Below are 17,529 nucleotides of genomic sequence, written 5' to 3'. Positions count from 1 at the left end.
GACGTACACGGGGCAAAAAGTCTACCCCAAAGGAAAAATAAGGGTGACCGTTATATATAACGGTAAGGAAACACCAAAACTAGACCTGTATGTATTGCAAGATGGAGGACCACCATTACTGGGACGTGAATGGATCCAGAAAATACAACTGGATTGACATTCCATACAGGCACTGACTGTGGCTGACAAAAAGGATGACGACGTCACACCTGGGCGACTGTCAAAGGTCCTAACTGATGTGAAATAAGTGTTCCAGCAAGGACTCGGAACACTAAAAGGCATGACAGCGACGATTAAAATTGAAGAAAACGCAAGCCCCAAATTTTTTTAAGGCCAGACCGGTACCTTATGCGATCCGCCCAGCCGTCGAAGCAGAGCTGGAGAGTCTGGAACGTTCAGGTGTACTGTCCAAGGTAGACTGGAGTGAGTGGGCTACACCCATCGTCCCGGTGATGAAAAAGTCGTTGAGCAGCACGCCTGGGGAACCAAGGAAGGTTCGCATCTGTGGGGACTTTAAGGTAACAGTGAACCCGGTCCTTCACACCGTACAATATCCACTTCCGCGGATTGAAGATATTTTCGCCTCGCTATCTGGAGGGAAATGCTTCACTAAGATTGATCTGGCCCAGGTGTATCTGCAAATGGAGGTAGAAGAAGCATCAAAAAAATAGCTCACAATCAACACCCATAAAGGTCTCTACCAATACAACCGGCTGGTATTCGGGGTAGCATCAGCTCCGGCTATTTGGCAGAGGGCAATGGAACAAGTCCTGCAAGGGATCCCAGGGACCCAGTGTTATTTGGACGACATCCTGGTCACGGGCGAAAATGAGTGATCACCTTGCCAACCTGGAGCAGGTGCTCACTAGATTGCAGGAATATGGGCTCCGAGCTAACCGCCCCAAATGCGAGTTTTTTAGAAAACAGATCTCGTATTGTGGCCACGTTATCGATAAAGAGGGGTTACATAAGTCCCCAGAGAAGATTGAGGCAGTAGTCAAGGCTCCAGCACTGGAAAATGTGTCACAACTGAGGTCGTTCCTCGGGCTGGTAAACTACTACCTTAAGTTCTTGCCAAATTTGTCTACAATACTACACCCACTGAACACCCTACTGCAAACTGGGGTGCCATGGAAGTGGAGTGACAAATGTAGACGAGCTTTCCAGAAGAGCAAAACACTAATCACATCGAAAGAGGTATTGGCCCATTACAACCCGGCATTACCAATTCGGTTGGCATGTGATGCGTCACCCTACGGCATTGGAGCGGTGCTGTCGCACAAATTCTCGGATGGCTGAGAGAGGCCAATAGCCTTTGCGTCACGATCTCTAACCTCAGCTGAGCGTAACTACGCCCAGATTGACAGGGAGGCCCTCGGCCTAGTGTGGGGAGTGAAAAAGTTAAATCACTATCTGCACGGGCAGAAATTCACCTTGCTGACTGATCATCAGCCTCTTGTCTCCATTTTTAATCCAAAGGGGGGCGTTCCGGTGATGACTGCGCAACGACTACAAAGATGGTCACATTTTCTAGGGGCGCACCACTATGAGATTGAATATAAGGGCACGAAACAGCATGGAAATGCTGATGGGCTATCACGCCTGCCACTGCCTACTGCGGAGGAAGCACCAGCAGTGGATCCTGTCGAAATATTCCATTCGACTATAGTTGAATACCTACCGGTAACTAACGCTTGTATCGAAAAGGAAACCTGAAATGACCAGACACTGTCTCGGGTATATGATTTGACTGTGAAGGGATGGCCAGCACATGGCGACTCACTGTTGCCAGCATTCTCGACAAGTAGAGAACAGCTGTCAGTGTGCCAGGGGACCTTGATGTGTGGATCCCGAGTGGTAATTCCACCCAAGTTAAGGGATAGAGTGCTCAATGAGCTTCATGAGGGTCATCTGGGGGGATAAAAATGAAAAGCCTAGCCAGGGCTTATGTGTGGTGGCCAGGAATCGATAAACAAAATCGAGGACCTGACCAAGGGCTGCTCAGGATGCCAGAAAGTCCAAAATGCACCACCACAGGCCCCTCTACACCCATGGGAGTGGCCCACATCTCCATGGCAACGGGTGCATATTGATTTTGCTGGTCCATTCATGGACTCAATGTTTTTAATAGCCGTGGATGCACACTCGAAATGGCCTGAGGTCATCAAAATGTCCTCCACCACCACGGAGAAAAGTATTGCAGTCCTACGGACCATTTTTGCCAGGAATGGCTTGCCAGAACAGATTTGCTCCGACAACGGACCACAGTTTGTGTCCGAAGAGTTCCGGAGGTTTTTGAAAAAGAATGGGGTAAGGCATTACACATCCGCCCCGTATCATCCAGCCACAAATGGATTGGCCGAGAGGTTCGTACGAACCTTTAAGAAGGCAATAAAGGCTATGTACAATGACAACATTCCGCTGCAGCACAAGGTGGACAATTTCCTGTTCGCCTACCGGAATGCGACATATGCAGTCACCAACCAGGCCCCAGCCATGATGTTCTTTAACCGAAGGTTAAGATCTCGCCTGGATTTGCTCAGACCAAACGTACGAAGAGATGTTGAGAGTAAGCAATTCCAGCACATCCATGAGAAGCCAACAAGGAGCTTCAAATGTAGGGCAACCAGTCTTGGCCCGCGACCACCGAACAGAAAAATGGCAGCCAGGAACGATATGCACACGGCAGGGCCCACTAATGTACACAGTGGACGTTGGGGAGAGCATTGTGAGATGCCATTCTGACCAGATCCTAGTGTCACAGGAACAAGTCAACCCCATGCCTCGCCCATACGTACCTGGTGATGAACCCGACGTACAGGTCGCATCTATCCCAGAAACAGTAGCATCGGAAGCTGATGAACCAACCGACGACAGGGGGCCAGAATCGCCTCCGCACCAAGAGCAAGACACTCGGGAAAGGCGCTATCCAGAAAGGATCAGGAAGCCTCCCCAAAGACTGAATATATAAATAGATTATTTTCAGCTAATGTTGCATGTTAAAAGTGTTAATTGTAATTAGTTTGATATTTAATTGTTAAATGAGTGTTATGGTACTGTTAATCTAAAAGGGGAGGAATTGTAATGTATATACCTTTAAGGGGGGAACTATGTTTTACAGCTCATGTATACTGCAGTACCGGCAGTGACTACACCTGTATATAACGCTGAGTAGTAATCTGTATAGATCAGTTGCAGTGTGAGCCACGTTGAGTAAACACCTGTTGTACCGTTCTCCGCAGTCTGTGTCTTATTATGCACGGATGCAACAGAATCGAGCAACCATTCTTAGTCATATCATCCCGGAGAAGACCCTCGATATCCAGTATCCGTGCGAGCACGAATTTCTGTACACCTTCCCACACCCCAACTTGTGTTTTTAGAGAGGAAAGCCTCCACTCTATGCCTGAAGCTCTTCTTTGGGTTTTCCTGCTTCAAAGCATTGTCTCACAGCATTTCATATTGGAGACTTCTGACCAGCACCTTGCTACATGGTTTGCCATAGTTATTGACTTGGAGCAGTGCCAGGACCACCTCCGAGACCTGTATGTCTATGTCCTCTGGTTATCGACCCACCCCCCAGAGGAAACAGTGTCTCCTTATTTACTCTATCAAAAGCCTTCATAGGTCCACCACCATATCATAATTCAGTCAGTGCCAGTATGTCGAAAGGTTCTCCCCTTCGGGCATTGTTCACATGAAGGGATTGAAAAGGGGCATGGCCAGATGGGATGAAGAGAAAGCAGAGACGGCTGAAAAGGAAAAGTGGGAGCAAAGTGGGGGGGGGGGGGGGGGTTCGGAGTGGCAGCCATAATACAAACATGAACGGACGCAGAGGGAAATATAAATTACATTCGATAGGAAAACTTTATTTAACATTACAAAGAAACCCTTCAAAACTACAAGGAACGGACATTCATCGAGAGTTTATTACAATATCAGGTGGGACTGTACATCTGTTCAGAGTACGTTGAAACTTCCTCCTCGCACCATTGTTAAAAAGTGTCTTTAACCAGCTGCCTCAGTTTGCCTGACCCAGTATCTGTCTGGCGTGTCTGCTGAATAACTTGCATTTATGAAGTGCCTTTAAGGGAGTAAAATGTCCAAAAGTGCTTCACAGTAGTGTTATCAATCAAAAATATTCCTCTCCTCAGTCTTGCGGATGTAGGTTCGCGCCACACAATTCTAAACCTACGATTGGCAGTCCACCAATCGCAATGAAAGCTGCTTTAAAAGGGGCATGTAGCTGCCTCCACCACGTCTTTACCCAGTCCACGGCTGGGTCAATGCTATCCTTCTGTGATACGACACCTTGCGCCATTTCGCATCCGTCTCTACAATCAATATTTTCATAACGCAGGAAAAAACAACCATGAAAACCGCTTTGCAAAGTTTGCAGCACAAATTCTCACACGTCCAGAAGTGGCTGTGCTCGGACAGCTGAGCAGCTTTCAGGCAGAACGGGTCAATTCAGGACCCCAAGTCTACCCATTAACTCCCAACATTACAGCTGCTTTACGAAAACTAGGGAGATACCGAATTGTTTCTGACTGTTTTGCACTTGAGACTCAAGTTAATGTAGCGTCTCGCTCATACCACCTAATGTAACTACCTGCACACAGAGGCGGTAGTGTTGTGGCACAGCACAGGTTGGCTGCACCCACTGGCGAGCCCCAATCCTAACCACACTGCCATGGGGATGTCCCTTCCGGGAAGTTTGGGGGTAGATGAGGATTATAAATAAGTGGGAGAGTCATCCAGATTACTGAGGCATCTCTTCGGGTTTGGTTATATAAAGAGACTGGAAGCTTTATTCAGGAAGATACCTGGTGGAGGGAATAACTCAGGAAAGGGGGGAGAAAACAGAACAATTCCACAAGGAAGAAAATCGTAACTGGGTTAGAAGAGAGTACGAGGAAGAAAGAGCTCTGTCGGAGGGCTGGCTTTGAATGTACTTCAATGTCTGTAAAGCATTTTGGGACGTCCTGAGGTTGTGAAAGGCGCTCTATAAATGCAAGTCTTTCTCGATTTCTCTTTGAAACTGGCTGCTTATAATACTGCAATGGGTATTGAGCTTAAAATAAGTTAATTATTCAACAGGACAACAAGCATCAGTTGAAGTTTTCTCCTTCTGATGCATCTGTGGAAACAGAATGACTATTTCTTCTACTTAACCACCAGCGGTAACAGAAGTATTAACACACAAGCAGCGAACTCGAGATGGATTTATGTATTAAATCACCATTCTGAATAGCAACATGTTTGATCAAATTTCCAGTGCTGACCAAAACTTCAATAACTTTAAATTTCTTACTTACATTCAATATTCTCCACCCACCTCCCACAAACTCCAGTGTTTGGAACCAACCTGTAGATAGTGAACCATCAAAGACTCCGTCTGTGCAGTGACTTCTGATCTCCTGACTCTAATGTCATCAAGGCACATTCAGACTTCCAGCAAATGCACTGACTATGTAGGGACATAAAAAGCTTTTGATAATTATTTTCTCCCGTCTGGATAAAGGCAAGGGATATTAATATTGGGGAATGGAGCACTCTCCCCATTTCAGGTACTCCCCCCATTTCAAGTATAAAACAATTATTTACAGGGTTAAAGCTCCCTCCACTCTGCCTTGACAATGCACTTCACCTCAAATCTCAGTAAAGCACCACCAGGGGGTCACTCTTCAATCACCACTCCCCCTCCCCTCCCCATTACCCACACCAGTCATCCTGTGGCCTGCAGGCCTCAGCGGAGTGATGTAGGCCCATTACCTACAGATTGGCCAATCAGGTCTGCCAGATGCACTTCACAAAGCATCTGCCAAATGGGCAGAAAAAGCCTTCATCCCATCAGCTTGCCCTCGTTTAAAACGCAGGACCCAGAGGTAAAAAGCTTTAAGCTAATGCACACCACCCTGTAAATCCCTCCTATTTGTCTAGTGCTTATTTTCACCCGAGGGTTGCCTTTGAAAAAAGTGCTTTCTGCAGGAGTGGACAGGAGGAGAACTAATGCAAAACTGATCTAAACATAATTAGATTATTAATTATGTCTTCACATTGTCGTCAACCCAATTGTACTTGGCTCCTGCATCCACCATCACTAAAGTCTAGTTTGGGAGTGTGCATTCTTCAGCTGATTAACTCAAGGTCCTTCCATTTACTTAAAAAGTGAGCTCAGGGCGCCCTCTATTGCTGCCCGCAGTATACTTCGCTTCATACATCAAGGAAACTCCATTCTAGCAAATCTCCTCTTCTGTTACTGTGTTAACGCTTTAAAGATTCAGGTTAGATGGAGCTTGGGGGGAAGGACACATGGGAGCTGGTGGCCGGGGGCGGGGTTGACCTGCCCCGAGGCCCCTGCCACCGCCAGAACTTTGCGGACGGTTTATCGGAGAGGTCATGGGTACATCGCTTGCGTTTTTCCCCATAATCAAATCAGGGGCTGCGTAGAAGGCCCTGCTCCGCCGGTGACACGTGGCCTCAGAAAAGTCCCCCCTCCCTCCAATTGTGTACAGTGGTGGTTTTCAGTCTGGGGTCCATGAGGTCAGAAAGTAAAATCTGCATTGCTGCCAGTGCTCAGAGAATTCCGACACTGTCACGGCTCACCAATTCCACTCGTGGCATCACAAGAGGTGGGGGGCGATTGCTACACCAGTGCGCTCACCCGCGGAAAACCTCTTGCTGGCGCTGGCACAGAAGCATGGGGCCAACGCTAGACAACAGGCGCACAGAGGAACCCAGATCCTGTGCTGTTATTTTTTTTGGATCCCTCAACCCCCACAGCTGCAGGGAACTAATTTTATAAACCACTGCTCTACGTAGTGGCCGGGATTTCCCGCCTCCGTGTGCCTGGTGCGCACACGGGGAAATTCCGCACCCCCTCCTCTCTCTCACACCCACCCCCCAACCTGCGAGATCACAACCTTTAAATTTAGTGATAGGAAGATAACAGAGTGACGGTGCAGATTTGATCAGCCCGAGATCCTGATGGGAACCAGAAGCACCGAAGTGAAAATTCCCCGCCAGTACATCAGAAAAAATACTGATTGGGGTTCATTAATCTGCCTGAGGGTAATGTTACAATTCAACAGAAGGGACTTTCCCTTCAAGAAGAACCATCACAAGTTTCCCCCGCCACCCCACCCCACCCTTCCCTGCAAATTAATCTTGTCATCCTATCCGATTACACAGCCTCAGTGGCACTGATTTGCCTTCCTTCTTGTTGTGAGGTTTGAAGAGGGGATATAGCTTCTCCGTGAACTTCGCCTGCAAGGTGTCGATACAACATTGGGTGTCGGTGTCGTAGAAGGACAGCCGCCCCTCTTCGTAGTTCAGGTATACGCGGATGACCACGGGCTTGATGCGGAGTTCGAGGGTCTGGGTGTCGGGCGCGTCGACGTTGACCAGCTCCCCATTCTGCAGCTCCACCACCCAGTACCCGTCCTGCGGCGTCAGCTGTTTGGTTGTCAGGCGGTTGGCGGAGGCACTGGTTACCCCGATGAGGCAGGCGTTGTTGCTGCCCAGCTCCACGTCCCAGTAGTGCTGCCCCGACAGGAAGCCGCTGCTGGCCAGGACGCAGAGCCAATGGTTGAAGCGATGGGGCACGAGCGAGTTCGCCCGACGTTTCTTGCCTTCAATCACGCTGGTGAGGTCCTCGGACAGGACGAGCCGTGGGTGCGCTGTCTTGGGGTCCAGCTTCAGAAGCTCCTCAACTGGAAGACACAGATCCTCAATTAGTAGAGATACTCACTTTCCCTTACTGCAGAGCTCGCTCAGTGTGTGTGTGCAGTACTGGGAGACACACCCTCAGTTACTAGACACACTCACAGTCCATTACTACAGAGCTCACTCACTGTGTGTGCAGTACTGGGAGACACACCCTCAGTTACTGGACACACTCACAGTCCATTACTACAGAGCTCACTCACTGTGTGTGTGCAGTACTGGGAGACACACCCTCAGTTACTAGACACACTCAGTCCATTACTACAGAGCTCACTCACTGTGTGTGTGCAGTACTGGGAGACACACCCTCAGTTACTAGACACACTCAGTCCATTACTACAGAGCTCAGTCAGTGCGTGCGACACTGGGTAATGCAGCCACCAATTTTTGTACAGCAAGTTCCCACAAACTGTAATGTGATCATGAACAGATATTCTGCTTTTCAGTTGGTTGAGGGATAAATATTGGCCCAGACACCAGGGAGAACTCCCTTGCTCGTCTTCACAAGAGTGCCACGGGGCCTTCTACGTCCACCCGAGAAAGCAGACGGGCCCTCGGTTTAATGTCTTATCTTAAAGATGGCACCTCCGACAGTGCAGCGCTCCCTCAGCACTGCACTGGGGAAGAGTCAGCCTAGATCTTGTGCTCAAGTCTCCGGAGTGGGACTTGAACCCACGTACTTTGACTCAGAGACGAGTGTGCTACCCACTTAGCCACAGCTCACTATAACCACTATGTAACAAATTCAGTTACAGCTCACCGCCTGCATGCAGGAGACAGGCTGGTCACGTACCTGGCACAAATGCTTTAAGCTCGTCCCAGATTTTAACGTAGCGGAAAGGCGTGACAATAGCGTCAGTACAGAGCTCAGTGGGAACATCCGCTGGTTTGGCATGCTCCTGTTTACACCTGGAATGGAGAACTGGAGTAACATCAAGAGCAAAGTATGACAACTTAGTGCTTTACAAAAACAAAATCCCCCAAATTGCTCCGCTCCTCTCCTGAATCTGGGGACTCTTGCTGGGGTCTGGTTCCCCAGGGATGGGCAGCTCTCTGGCACCATGCCCAAGTGGCCACTCGTTACGTGCAAGCTTCAGACAGTGAAATGTTGGCAGGGTGCCAGGCTAAGAGCATCGGACCAGGCCTGAGACTGTCCTTATTAAGGAGAAAAAGGATTAGTGCCTTCCACGACCTCGGGACACGTCCAAAAGCGCCAATTAAGTACTTAAAGAAAAAAAAAGTGTAGTCACCGTTGTAAATTATGAAACACGGCCGCCAATTTCCGCACAGTGAGATCCCACAAACAGCAATGAGATAATGACGTGATAATCTGTTTTTAGGTTTTGGTTGAGGGATAAATATTATAGAACTCCGAGTATTGTGTACAGTTTTGGTCTCTTACCTAAGGAAGGATATACCAGCCAGAGAGGGAGTGCAACGAAGGTTCACCAGGCTGGTTCCTGGGATGGGGGGGGATTGTCCTATGAGGAGAGACTGAGTAGACTAGGCCTATATTCTCTGGAGTTTAGAAGAATGAGAGGTGATCTCACTGAAACGTATAAAATTCTTACAGTGCTCGACAGGGTCGATGCAGGGAGGATGTTTCCCCTGACTGGGGAGTCTAGAACCAGGGGTCACAGTCTCAGAATAAGGGGTCGGCCATTTAGGATCGAGATGAGAAGAAATTTCTTCACTCACTCAGAGGGTGGTGAATCTTTGGAATTCTCCACCCCAGAGGGCTGTGGAGGCTCAGTCGTGAGTATATTCAAGACAGAGATCAATAGATTTTTGAATATTAAGCGCATCAAGGGATATGGGGATAGTGCAGGAAAGTGGAGATGAGGTCGAAGATCAGCCATGATCTTATTGAATGGTGCAGCAGGCTCAAAGGGCCAAATGGCTGACTCCTGCTCCTATTTCTTATGTTATGTTCTTTGAAATCGTGCCATGGGATCTTTTACGTCCACCTGAGGGGGCAGACGGGGCCTCGGTTTAACGTCTCATCCGAAAGATGGCATCTCCGACATTGCAGCTCTCCCTCAGCACTGCACTGGGAGTGTTGGCCTGGATTTTGTGCGCAGGTCTCTGGAGTGGGACACATCCTTCTGACCGAGAGGCTGGAGTACCAATTGAGCCAAGGCCGACACCACGTGTGCTTCCCGGCCAGGGCTACTGGGTAGCGACCGGGAGCGGGAACCCGGACTGATTAATCTCCTCCTCAACTCTCAGGTGCTCAGGCCAACCACAGCGCTGGGGTCACGACCCCAACCCACTCGGCACAGATCAGGGATCGAACCCGGGAGCGCCATGGGCTGCGCGGCTCAGGGCTGTGAATTTATCCAGTGGAGCCAGCAATGGGAACTCAGGAGCACATGTTCAGAAGGTATTCAAGGCACGTACCTGTCCAGCAGCAGTTTGATATCCTAAAGAGAAGGGGGGAAAAAAAAAATCAGGTTATAATCGCCACAATTTGACGATTACGATCAAGAATAAAATAAGTGATCTCCATTGAGTGTATATTAATGAGTTAATCAGCAAGGGACATGCAGTGCGATCGCCATTAACCACACCCAGTAGACCTTTACAGCACAGATTGAGGTTTCCTGACCCAATGCACAGCCTCTCCCTGTACCCTTTTGATTTCTGACCAGCACTCCAGTGCAGTGCCGAGGGAGCGCTGCACGGTTGGAGGTGCTGTCTTTCAGGTGGGACGTTAAACCGAGAGCCCCGCCTGCCCCCTCAGTAAAAGGTCCCGTGGCATGAAGATGAGCACGGCAGTCCTCCCCAGCGGCCTGGCCAATATTCAGCACTCAACCAGTTATCACTAAAACAACAAATGACCTGGTCATTTCTCACGTTGCTGTTTGTGGGAGCTTGCTGTGCACAAATTAGCAGCCACTTTTCCCTATAACAACAGTGACTACACTTCGAAAAGTGCCCTGGGGCTTCTGAAAGCGCTTTGGGGACATCCGGAGGTTGTGAAAGGCGCTATTTAATTGCAAGTCACTTTTTTTCCCCTTTATCTTTTTCAAATATTTACCCACTTTCTCCCTTTTAAAAGCTATTAAGGATTCTGCTTCCACCACCGTTTCAGATAGGGCATCCAATGTCCTGATAACCCTCTGCATTAAATAAAAAAATTCTCCCAATCTCTCCACGGGTTTTTTTTTGGTGATGTATCTAGTTACCAATGTTCCCTGTAATTTCCACCCCCCCCCCCCCCCCCCCCGCCATGCACGGTCCCTTTAACTGGCTGCACAGCCCATTCAAATTTATGTGCATGGGCGGTTATTTCTGTTGAAAAGCCAATGAGCGGACTGCGCTGGAGATCCAGCAGCTTAGCAGATCAATAGATTTTTGAATATTAAGGGATATGGGGATAGTGCAGGAAAGTGGAGATGAGGTAGAAGATCAGCCATGATCTTATTGAATGGTGGAATAGGCTCGAAGGGCCAAATGGCCGACTCCTGCTCCTATTTCTTATGTTCTTATGTTCTAAAAGGCATTTAACAGAGGTGTAAAGATAGCCGAACGAGGATATTAGCAGGGAGTGGCCAAAAGCTCTCGAAGAGGTGGTCTTTAAGGAGGGCCTTAAGGGAGGAGAGGCAGTTGGAAAGCGTGAGAGGTTTAGCGAGGGAATCCCAGAGCATGGGGCGAAGGCCACTCAAGGCACGGCCGACAATGGTGGGGGCGAGGAGCTGCACACAATGCCACAGTCAGAGAATGGAGAGCTCTGGACCGGGGAGGGGGGTTACAAGACTGGAGGAGTTTACAGACGTAAAGCAGGGTGAGGCCATGAAGCGATTTAAACAAAAGATTGAGAATATTAAATGTGTGTTGTTTGTGGGACTGGGAGTCAATATAGGTCAGCGAGGACAGGGGGGTAATGGGTGAGTGGAACAGGGCGTAGTTCAGAATAAGGGCACCAGAGATCTGGATGATTTGAACTCTACGGAGGGTGGATTTCTAAGAACATAAGAATTAGGAGCAGGAGTAGGCCATACGGCCCTTCGAGCCTGCTCCGCCATTCAGTAAGATCATGGCTGATCTTCGACCTCAGCTCCACTTACCTGCCTGATCCCCATAACCTTTGATTCATCGAAAGTCCAAAAATCTATCTCTCTCAGCCTTAAGTATACTCCAAGACTCAGCATTCACAGCCCTTTCAGGTAGAGAATTCCAAAGATTCACAACCCTCAGTGCAGAAATTCCTCCTCATCTCAGTCTTAAATCACCCTGAGACTATGCCCCCTAGTTCTAGACACTCCAGTCAGGGAAACAACCTCTCAGCATCTACCCTGTCAATCCCCCTCAGAATCTTGCATGTTTCAATGAGATCACCTCTCATTCTTCTAAACTCCAGAGAGTATCGGCCCAATCTATTCAGTTTGAACTCTATGTAGGGTGCAAGTTGGGAGGCCAGCCTCAGAATAGTTGAGGCCAAAGGTGACAAAGACATGGATGAGGTTTTCAGCAGCAGATGAGTCAGAGTCAGAATGGCACAGAAGCAGGCCATTCGGCCCATCAAGTCCGTGCCGGCTCTCTGCGGAGCAATCGAGTCAGTCCCATCCCCCGCTCTACCCCCGTAGCCCTGCAAGTTTATTCCCCTCGAGTGCCTATCCAGTCTCCCCTTGAAAACATGGAGTGTCTCCGCTTCCACCACTTCCGTCGGCAGCGAATTCCAGGTCATCACCACTCGCTGTGTAAAAAAGTTTTTCCTGACATCCCCCCTGTATCTCTTTCCCAAAACCTTAAATCTGTGTCCTCTAGTCCTTGTACCATGAACTAGTGGGAACAACCTTTCCCGGTCTAGCCTATCCAAACCCGTCATAATCTTGTCCACCTCTATCAAATCACCCCTCAACCTCCTTTGCTCTAATGAAAACAAATCCAGCTTCTCCAACCTGTCCTTGTAGCTAAAATCCCCCATCCTCGGAACCATTCTGGTCAATCTCCTCTGAACCCTCTCAAGGGCCTTCACATCCTTCCTAAAGTGTGGTGACCAGAATTGGACGCAATACTTATGATGCAGGTGGGTAGTCTGTGTGATGGAGAGAACAGGGGGTCGGAAACGAAGCTCAGGGTCGAATGCCGAGGTTGCGAACAGTCTAGCTCAGCCCGAGAGTGGCCAGGGGGCCGGGGGGGGATGGAATCAGTGACAATGGTACAGAGTTTGTGCTGGGGAACGAAGGTGATGACTTTGGTCTTAGCAGTATTTGGATGGAGGAAATTGCAGCTCACCCAAGACTGATGTTGGGCAAGCAGTTTGACAACAGAGGCAGTGGAGGGGTTGAGCGAGATGGTGGAGAGGTAAGAGTTGGGCGTCGTTAACGTACATGTGGAAATTGACCCCATGTCTTTGGATGACGTCGCCAAGGGGCAATATGTAGATGAGAAAGAAGAAGGGTCAAGGACAGATCTTATGGGAACTCCGGAAGCAACAGTGCAGGGGCGAGAAGAGGGGCCATTGCTGAAGATACTCTGGCTATGATTTGAAAGGCAAGATTAACCCCACTGAGCTGGACAACAGAGGCGGTGCATTGGAGAAGGATGGTATGGTCAACCATGTCAAAGGTGGGGACAGGTGGAGGACTGATAATGCACCGTGGTCATAGTCACAGAGGATGTCATTTGTGACTTTAATTAGGGCCATTTCAGTGTGGTGGCAAGGGCCAAACCCAATTGGAGAGTCTCAAAGGTGGTGTTGCGCACAAGATGGACATGGCTTTGAGAGGCAACAACACATTTAAGGACTTATTTGCGGAAAGGGAGATTTGAGAGTATGGGCCGGTAGTTTGCAAGGACAAGGGTGTTTTTTTGAGATAGGAGGTAATGACGGTAGTTTTGAAAGGAGGGGGACACAATGCTTGAGGAGACGGAACCATTTTCAATGTCAACCAGCATGGGGGCCAGGAAGGGTTGTCGGGTGGTCAGCAGTTTAGTGGGAATGGGCTCAAGGCAGCAGAAGGTGAATCTCATAGTTGTGATGAATTCAGAGAATGCATGAGGGGAGATGGGAAAGAAACTGGAGCGAGACACAGGTTCAGGCTGGAGCAGCGGGAGGTTGGGAAGAGGCCTGGGTTGGTGGGCAAGGGGAAGGCTGAGGGAAAGCAGCAGAGGCAGCTGAATGGATAAACTCAACCTTAAGTGACAAAGAAGCCCTTGCACCGGACATTGAAGGCGAGGGTTGAGGGGTCGGGGAGAGGGGTTTAAGGAGACAGCTGATAGCGGAGAAAAGAAGCCGAGGGTCTGTGTGTGTGTTGCAGCAACCAGAGCAAAAACACTGGTTGGGATTGTTCTCTGCGGGCTGACTGGCACCATGCACACAACGCAGTGGGAAGAGGCCCTCGTCCCTATACAAGCGGCACAAGCCGAATTTAGCAACAGTCTGAAACTGTCACAGAGCACATGTGCCCTCAATTAGTCACATATAATGAATGTTGTGGACAGGGTAAAGGCCGACTGTCAGGGAGTTACAGGGCAGTAGCTTGATCCACCGGCTCTGGCGATACCTTGAACCAAAAGAGCAAAGCTTGAGCCTTTTCCCTGCAAGTCAGCAGAGCAGAGACAGTAACTGAAGGACTATCCCAGACCGCAGAGAAGGGGAGGACAGTAATTGAATGACTATCCCAGAGTTGGCCCCAGCGTCCCACATACACAGAATAGGGACACTAACCGAATGATGATCCCAGACACACACACCCAAAAAGAATAGGGACAGTGACTGAATCACTGAAGGCAATCAAGGGATATGGGGAAAGGGTGGGAAAGTGGAGTTGACGTATAAGATCGGCCATCAAAATCATGAGGGGTCTGGACAGAGTCGATAGACAGAAACCGTTCCCATTGGCAGAAGGGTCGAGAACCAGAGGACACAGATTTAAGGTGATTGGCAGAAGAACCAAAGGCGACATGAGGAAAAACTTTTTTACGCAGTGAGTGGTTGGAATCTGGAATGCAGTGCCTGAAGGGTGGTGGAGGCAGACTCAATCGTGGTTTTCAGAAGGGAATTGGATAAGTACCTGAAGGAAAAAAACTTGCAGGGCTACGGAGAAAGGGCGGGGGAGTGGGACTAGCTGAGGTGCTCCTGCAGAGAGCCGGCACGGGCTCGACGGGCCGAATGGGCTCCTTCTGTGCTGTAACCATTCTCTGATCTTATTGAATGGCAGAGCAGGCTCCAGGGGCCGTATGGCCTACACATTCTCCTATTTCTTATATTCTTATGACTGTCCCAGACACCTCTCACTCGCAATGACTGTCCCAGACCTCGCCCATACATACACATCCCCTCAGCCATGCACACCCTGCGCCCCACGCACGCAACAAGTATTTATATAGCGCCATTAACGCAGTAAAACATCTCGCACAGACGGGTTAGTGCGGTGCTCGTCGAGCTGGCTAGTCGGCTAGGAGACGAATGACCGGCGAATTTGCGTTTTTTTTGTGGTACTATCTTGCTGAGGAACGTTGACCAAGATACCTGAAGAACCTAAAAGGGGTGGACCCACAACACAACGCGGGTAATTCTAACCTAACTCGCCGGGCGGGTGTCCCAGGTGATTTTACACGCCGCCTGATATTAATCTCCACTGACTTCAATGGAGAGTAAAATCGGGGCGGGGTATAAAACCAGCGTTGCCCCCCCCCCGATCCCGTCAGTATCCCAACGGGCGGGTTCAGTTAAAATGGCCCTCAATGTATAACTTGGAACAGATTGGCAATTTCACTCTGGGAAGCCATAAGGCTGATGTGCAAAGTGGAACTGTCATTGGGCTGCCCGTCTGAGGTCAGGGCTGAGGCACATTACTGAACTGGGGAGAGGGAGGTTTACGATGTAGCTGGTCAGCGCTTGGTACAAGAAACTGAGACATATGCCTCGCACTGACATACTTACCTCAGGTGTCAGCTGTGGCTCAGTGGGTGGCGCTCTCACTTTTGCGTCATAAGGTTGTGGGCTCCAGCTCTACTCCGGCGACTTGAGCACATAATCTCAGCCGACACTCCCAGTGCAGTGCTGAGGGAGCACTGCGCTGTCGGAGGTGCTGTCCTTTGGATGAGACGCTAAGCCGAGGCCCCGGCTGCCCCCTCAGTCGGGCGCCAAAGATCCCACGGCACTATTTGAAGAGGAGTTCTTCCGCAGTGTGCTGGCCAATATTATTATCTTTCAACCACATCTGGTCATAATCACATTGCTGTGTGTGGGATCTTGCTCTGAGCTGCGTTTCCTACATTACAACAGTGGCTACACTTCAAAAATACTTAATTGGCTGTGAAGCGCTTTGGGACATCCCGCGGTCAGGAAAGGTGTGATTTAAATGCAAGTTCTTTCTTTTTTCAACCAGTAAAAGTTCCCCCAAAGAGACACCGAGCAAAGAACACAGGCACAAGAGGAGCGGGAGGTGAAGGCACGTTCATTCCATGTTTCCCATGGGCTGCCTGCCTCTTACCTGAAGCAGCTCCAGAGGCTCCCCGAAATTCAGCTGCACCTGCACATCCTGGACGGCTCGCTCAATCGTGGAGGTTTCCTGGCAGATCTTCACCAGGTTGTCTTGCAAGGGCTGAATGGTCCTGCACACTTCCTCCTCAATCTTTGACACCAGCTCTTGTTTCTTCGTGTCTAGAAATTGATAGATGGCGACCAGGTCAGCCTCAACCTGCTCCTTCAGCATTTTGCCTTGCTCCTGCGTGAAAATAATGACCCGGCGGCATTACATTGCAGAAATGTTTGGTCTCACCCTTGCCCCGCCACCCCACCCACCCAAATTTCTGTGAGAACTGGCCGCCCTATTGGAACCCAGCTCAGGTGGCTACATGTAACCCAGGGCAGCTAGTGTCGGCAGGGTATTAGACCCTGGAGACCATCACCGGCGAACCCAACCTTTTCTTAACGGACTGCCAAATAAAATTGAATAAATAAAAAACATCTATCCATCCATCTCCTGCAGTTGGCAATGGTCTTGCAGCCATCTACCTTCTCAATAATAGCGAGGTGAACTGAAGAGGAGGAACCACTTCCTTACCTTGGAATCATTACCAATAAAAAGACTATCAATTAATGAGGTGCAGGATTGCAAGTTCCTCATTGTTTGTACCTGCAAGTAACATATAATGTGACCAAAAGTGTGCCATTACCCAAGAAAGTGTGCAAACCTTGCAGAATTAGTCAATAAAAAGGTTGAAAAAAAGATAAGATCTGGATGAAGGAGGCCATTCTTGGTTGACTGATCCAGAAAGACCATTTCCTGAAGGGTTCCAGGGATTCCCCTTCAGTTCCCTACCTGAAGCCCATTCCGTGTTCAGGGCTCTGTTTGAAGAACATCTTGATGCCTACCCTCAATTTGTCTTCATCAGTTTAGTTTGAAGTAGTGTTCAGGAAAAACCCTTTTCGATGCTGTTGAATTTAGGTTATTTTTACATGTCTGTGCGAGGTCACCTCTCAGTCGCTTCCTTTCAAAGCTGAAGCGAGATTATAAAAAGGACGAATCCCACCCAAAGTGTTAACCTACTTATCTCAGGTCAGACGCTAATGGATGTGCTGTGTATTTCCTGCATTGGTGTGCATGGGAACAAAGAGCCATCCAGCCAACTCAAAAATCCTACCATATATTAATCTGTCTCTCACACCCTCTGGAATTTGCTGTCTCGATTTGCCATTCTCTATTGTTATTTCAGATTTTGCGTGTTCACGATTTTTTTCATTTACGTCAATTTAAAAGAAAGTGTAAAATAAATGATAAAAGGTGTTAAGACTGAGAACCAAGATGGCGCGGAGGAATCATAGAATCGTACACAGAACGAGGC

General features: G+C 49.0%; 1 protein-coding gene across 1 annotated transcript in view; it reads right to left on the bottom strand.

Moving 5' to 3' along the window:
* Positions 1–3,838: 3,838 nt before the first annotated feature.
* Positions 3,839–17,529, bottom strand: part of LOC147095836 (zinc-binding protein A33-like) — a 30,306-nt gene continuing 16,615 nt past the window's right edge. The window contains exons 4-7 of the mRNA XM_085974840.1: positions 16,176–16,409; positions 10,129–10,151; positions 8,522–8,637; positions 3,839–7,715 (exon numbers count right to left, since the gene is read on the bottom strand). Of these exons, the coding sequence (XP_085830966.1) occupies positions 7,174–7,715; positions 8,522–8,637; positions 10,129–10,151; positions 16,176–16,409 (915 nt within the window). The 3' untranslated portion in view covers positions 3,839–7,173. The remainder of the gene's footprint in view (positions 7,716–8,521; positions 8,638–10,128; positions 10,152–16,175; positions 16,410–17,529) is intronic.

This window comes from Somniosus microcephalus, unplaced genomic scaffold (genome assembly GCF_052327205.1).
Source record: "Somniosus microcephalus isolate GS21.2 unplaced genomic scaffold, FLI_Smic_1.0 unresolved_chr1, whole genome shotgun sequence".
Lineage (NCBI taxonomy): Eukaryota > Metazoa > Chordata > Chondrichthyes > Squaliformes > Somniosidae > Somniosus > Somniosus microcephalus.
Note: the sequence above shows the minus strand (reverse complement) of the source record. Positions and strands in the feature narration are given on the sequence as shown.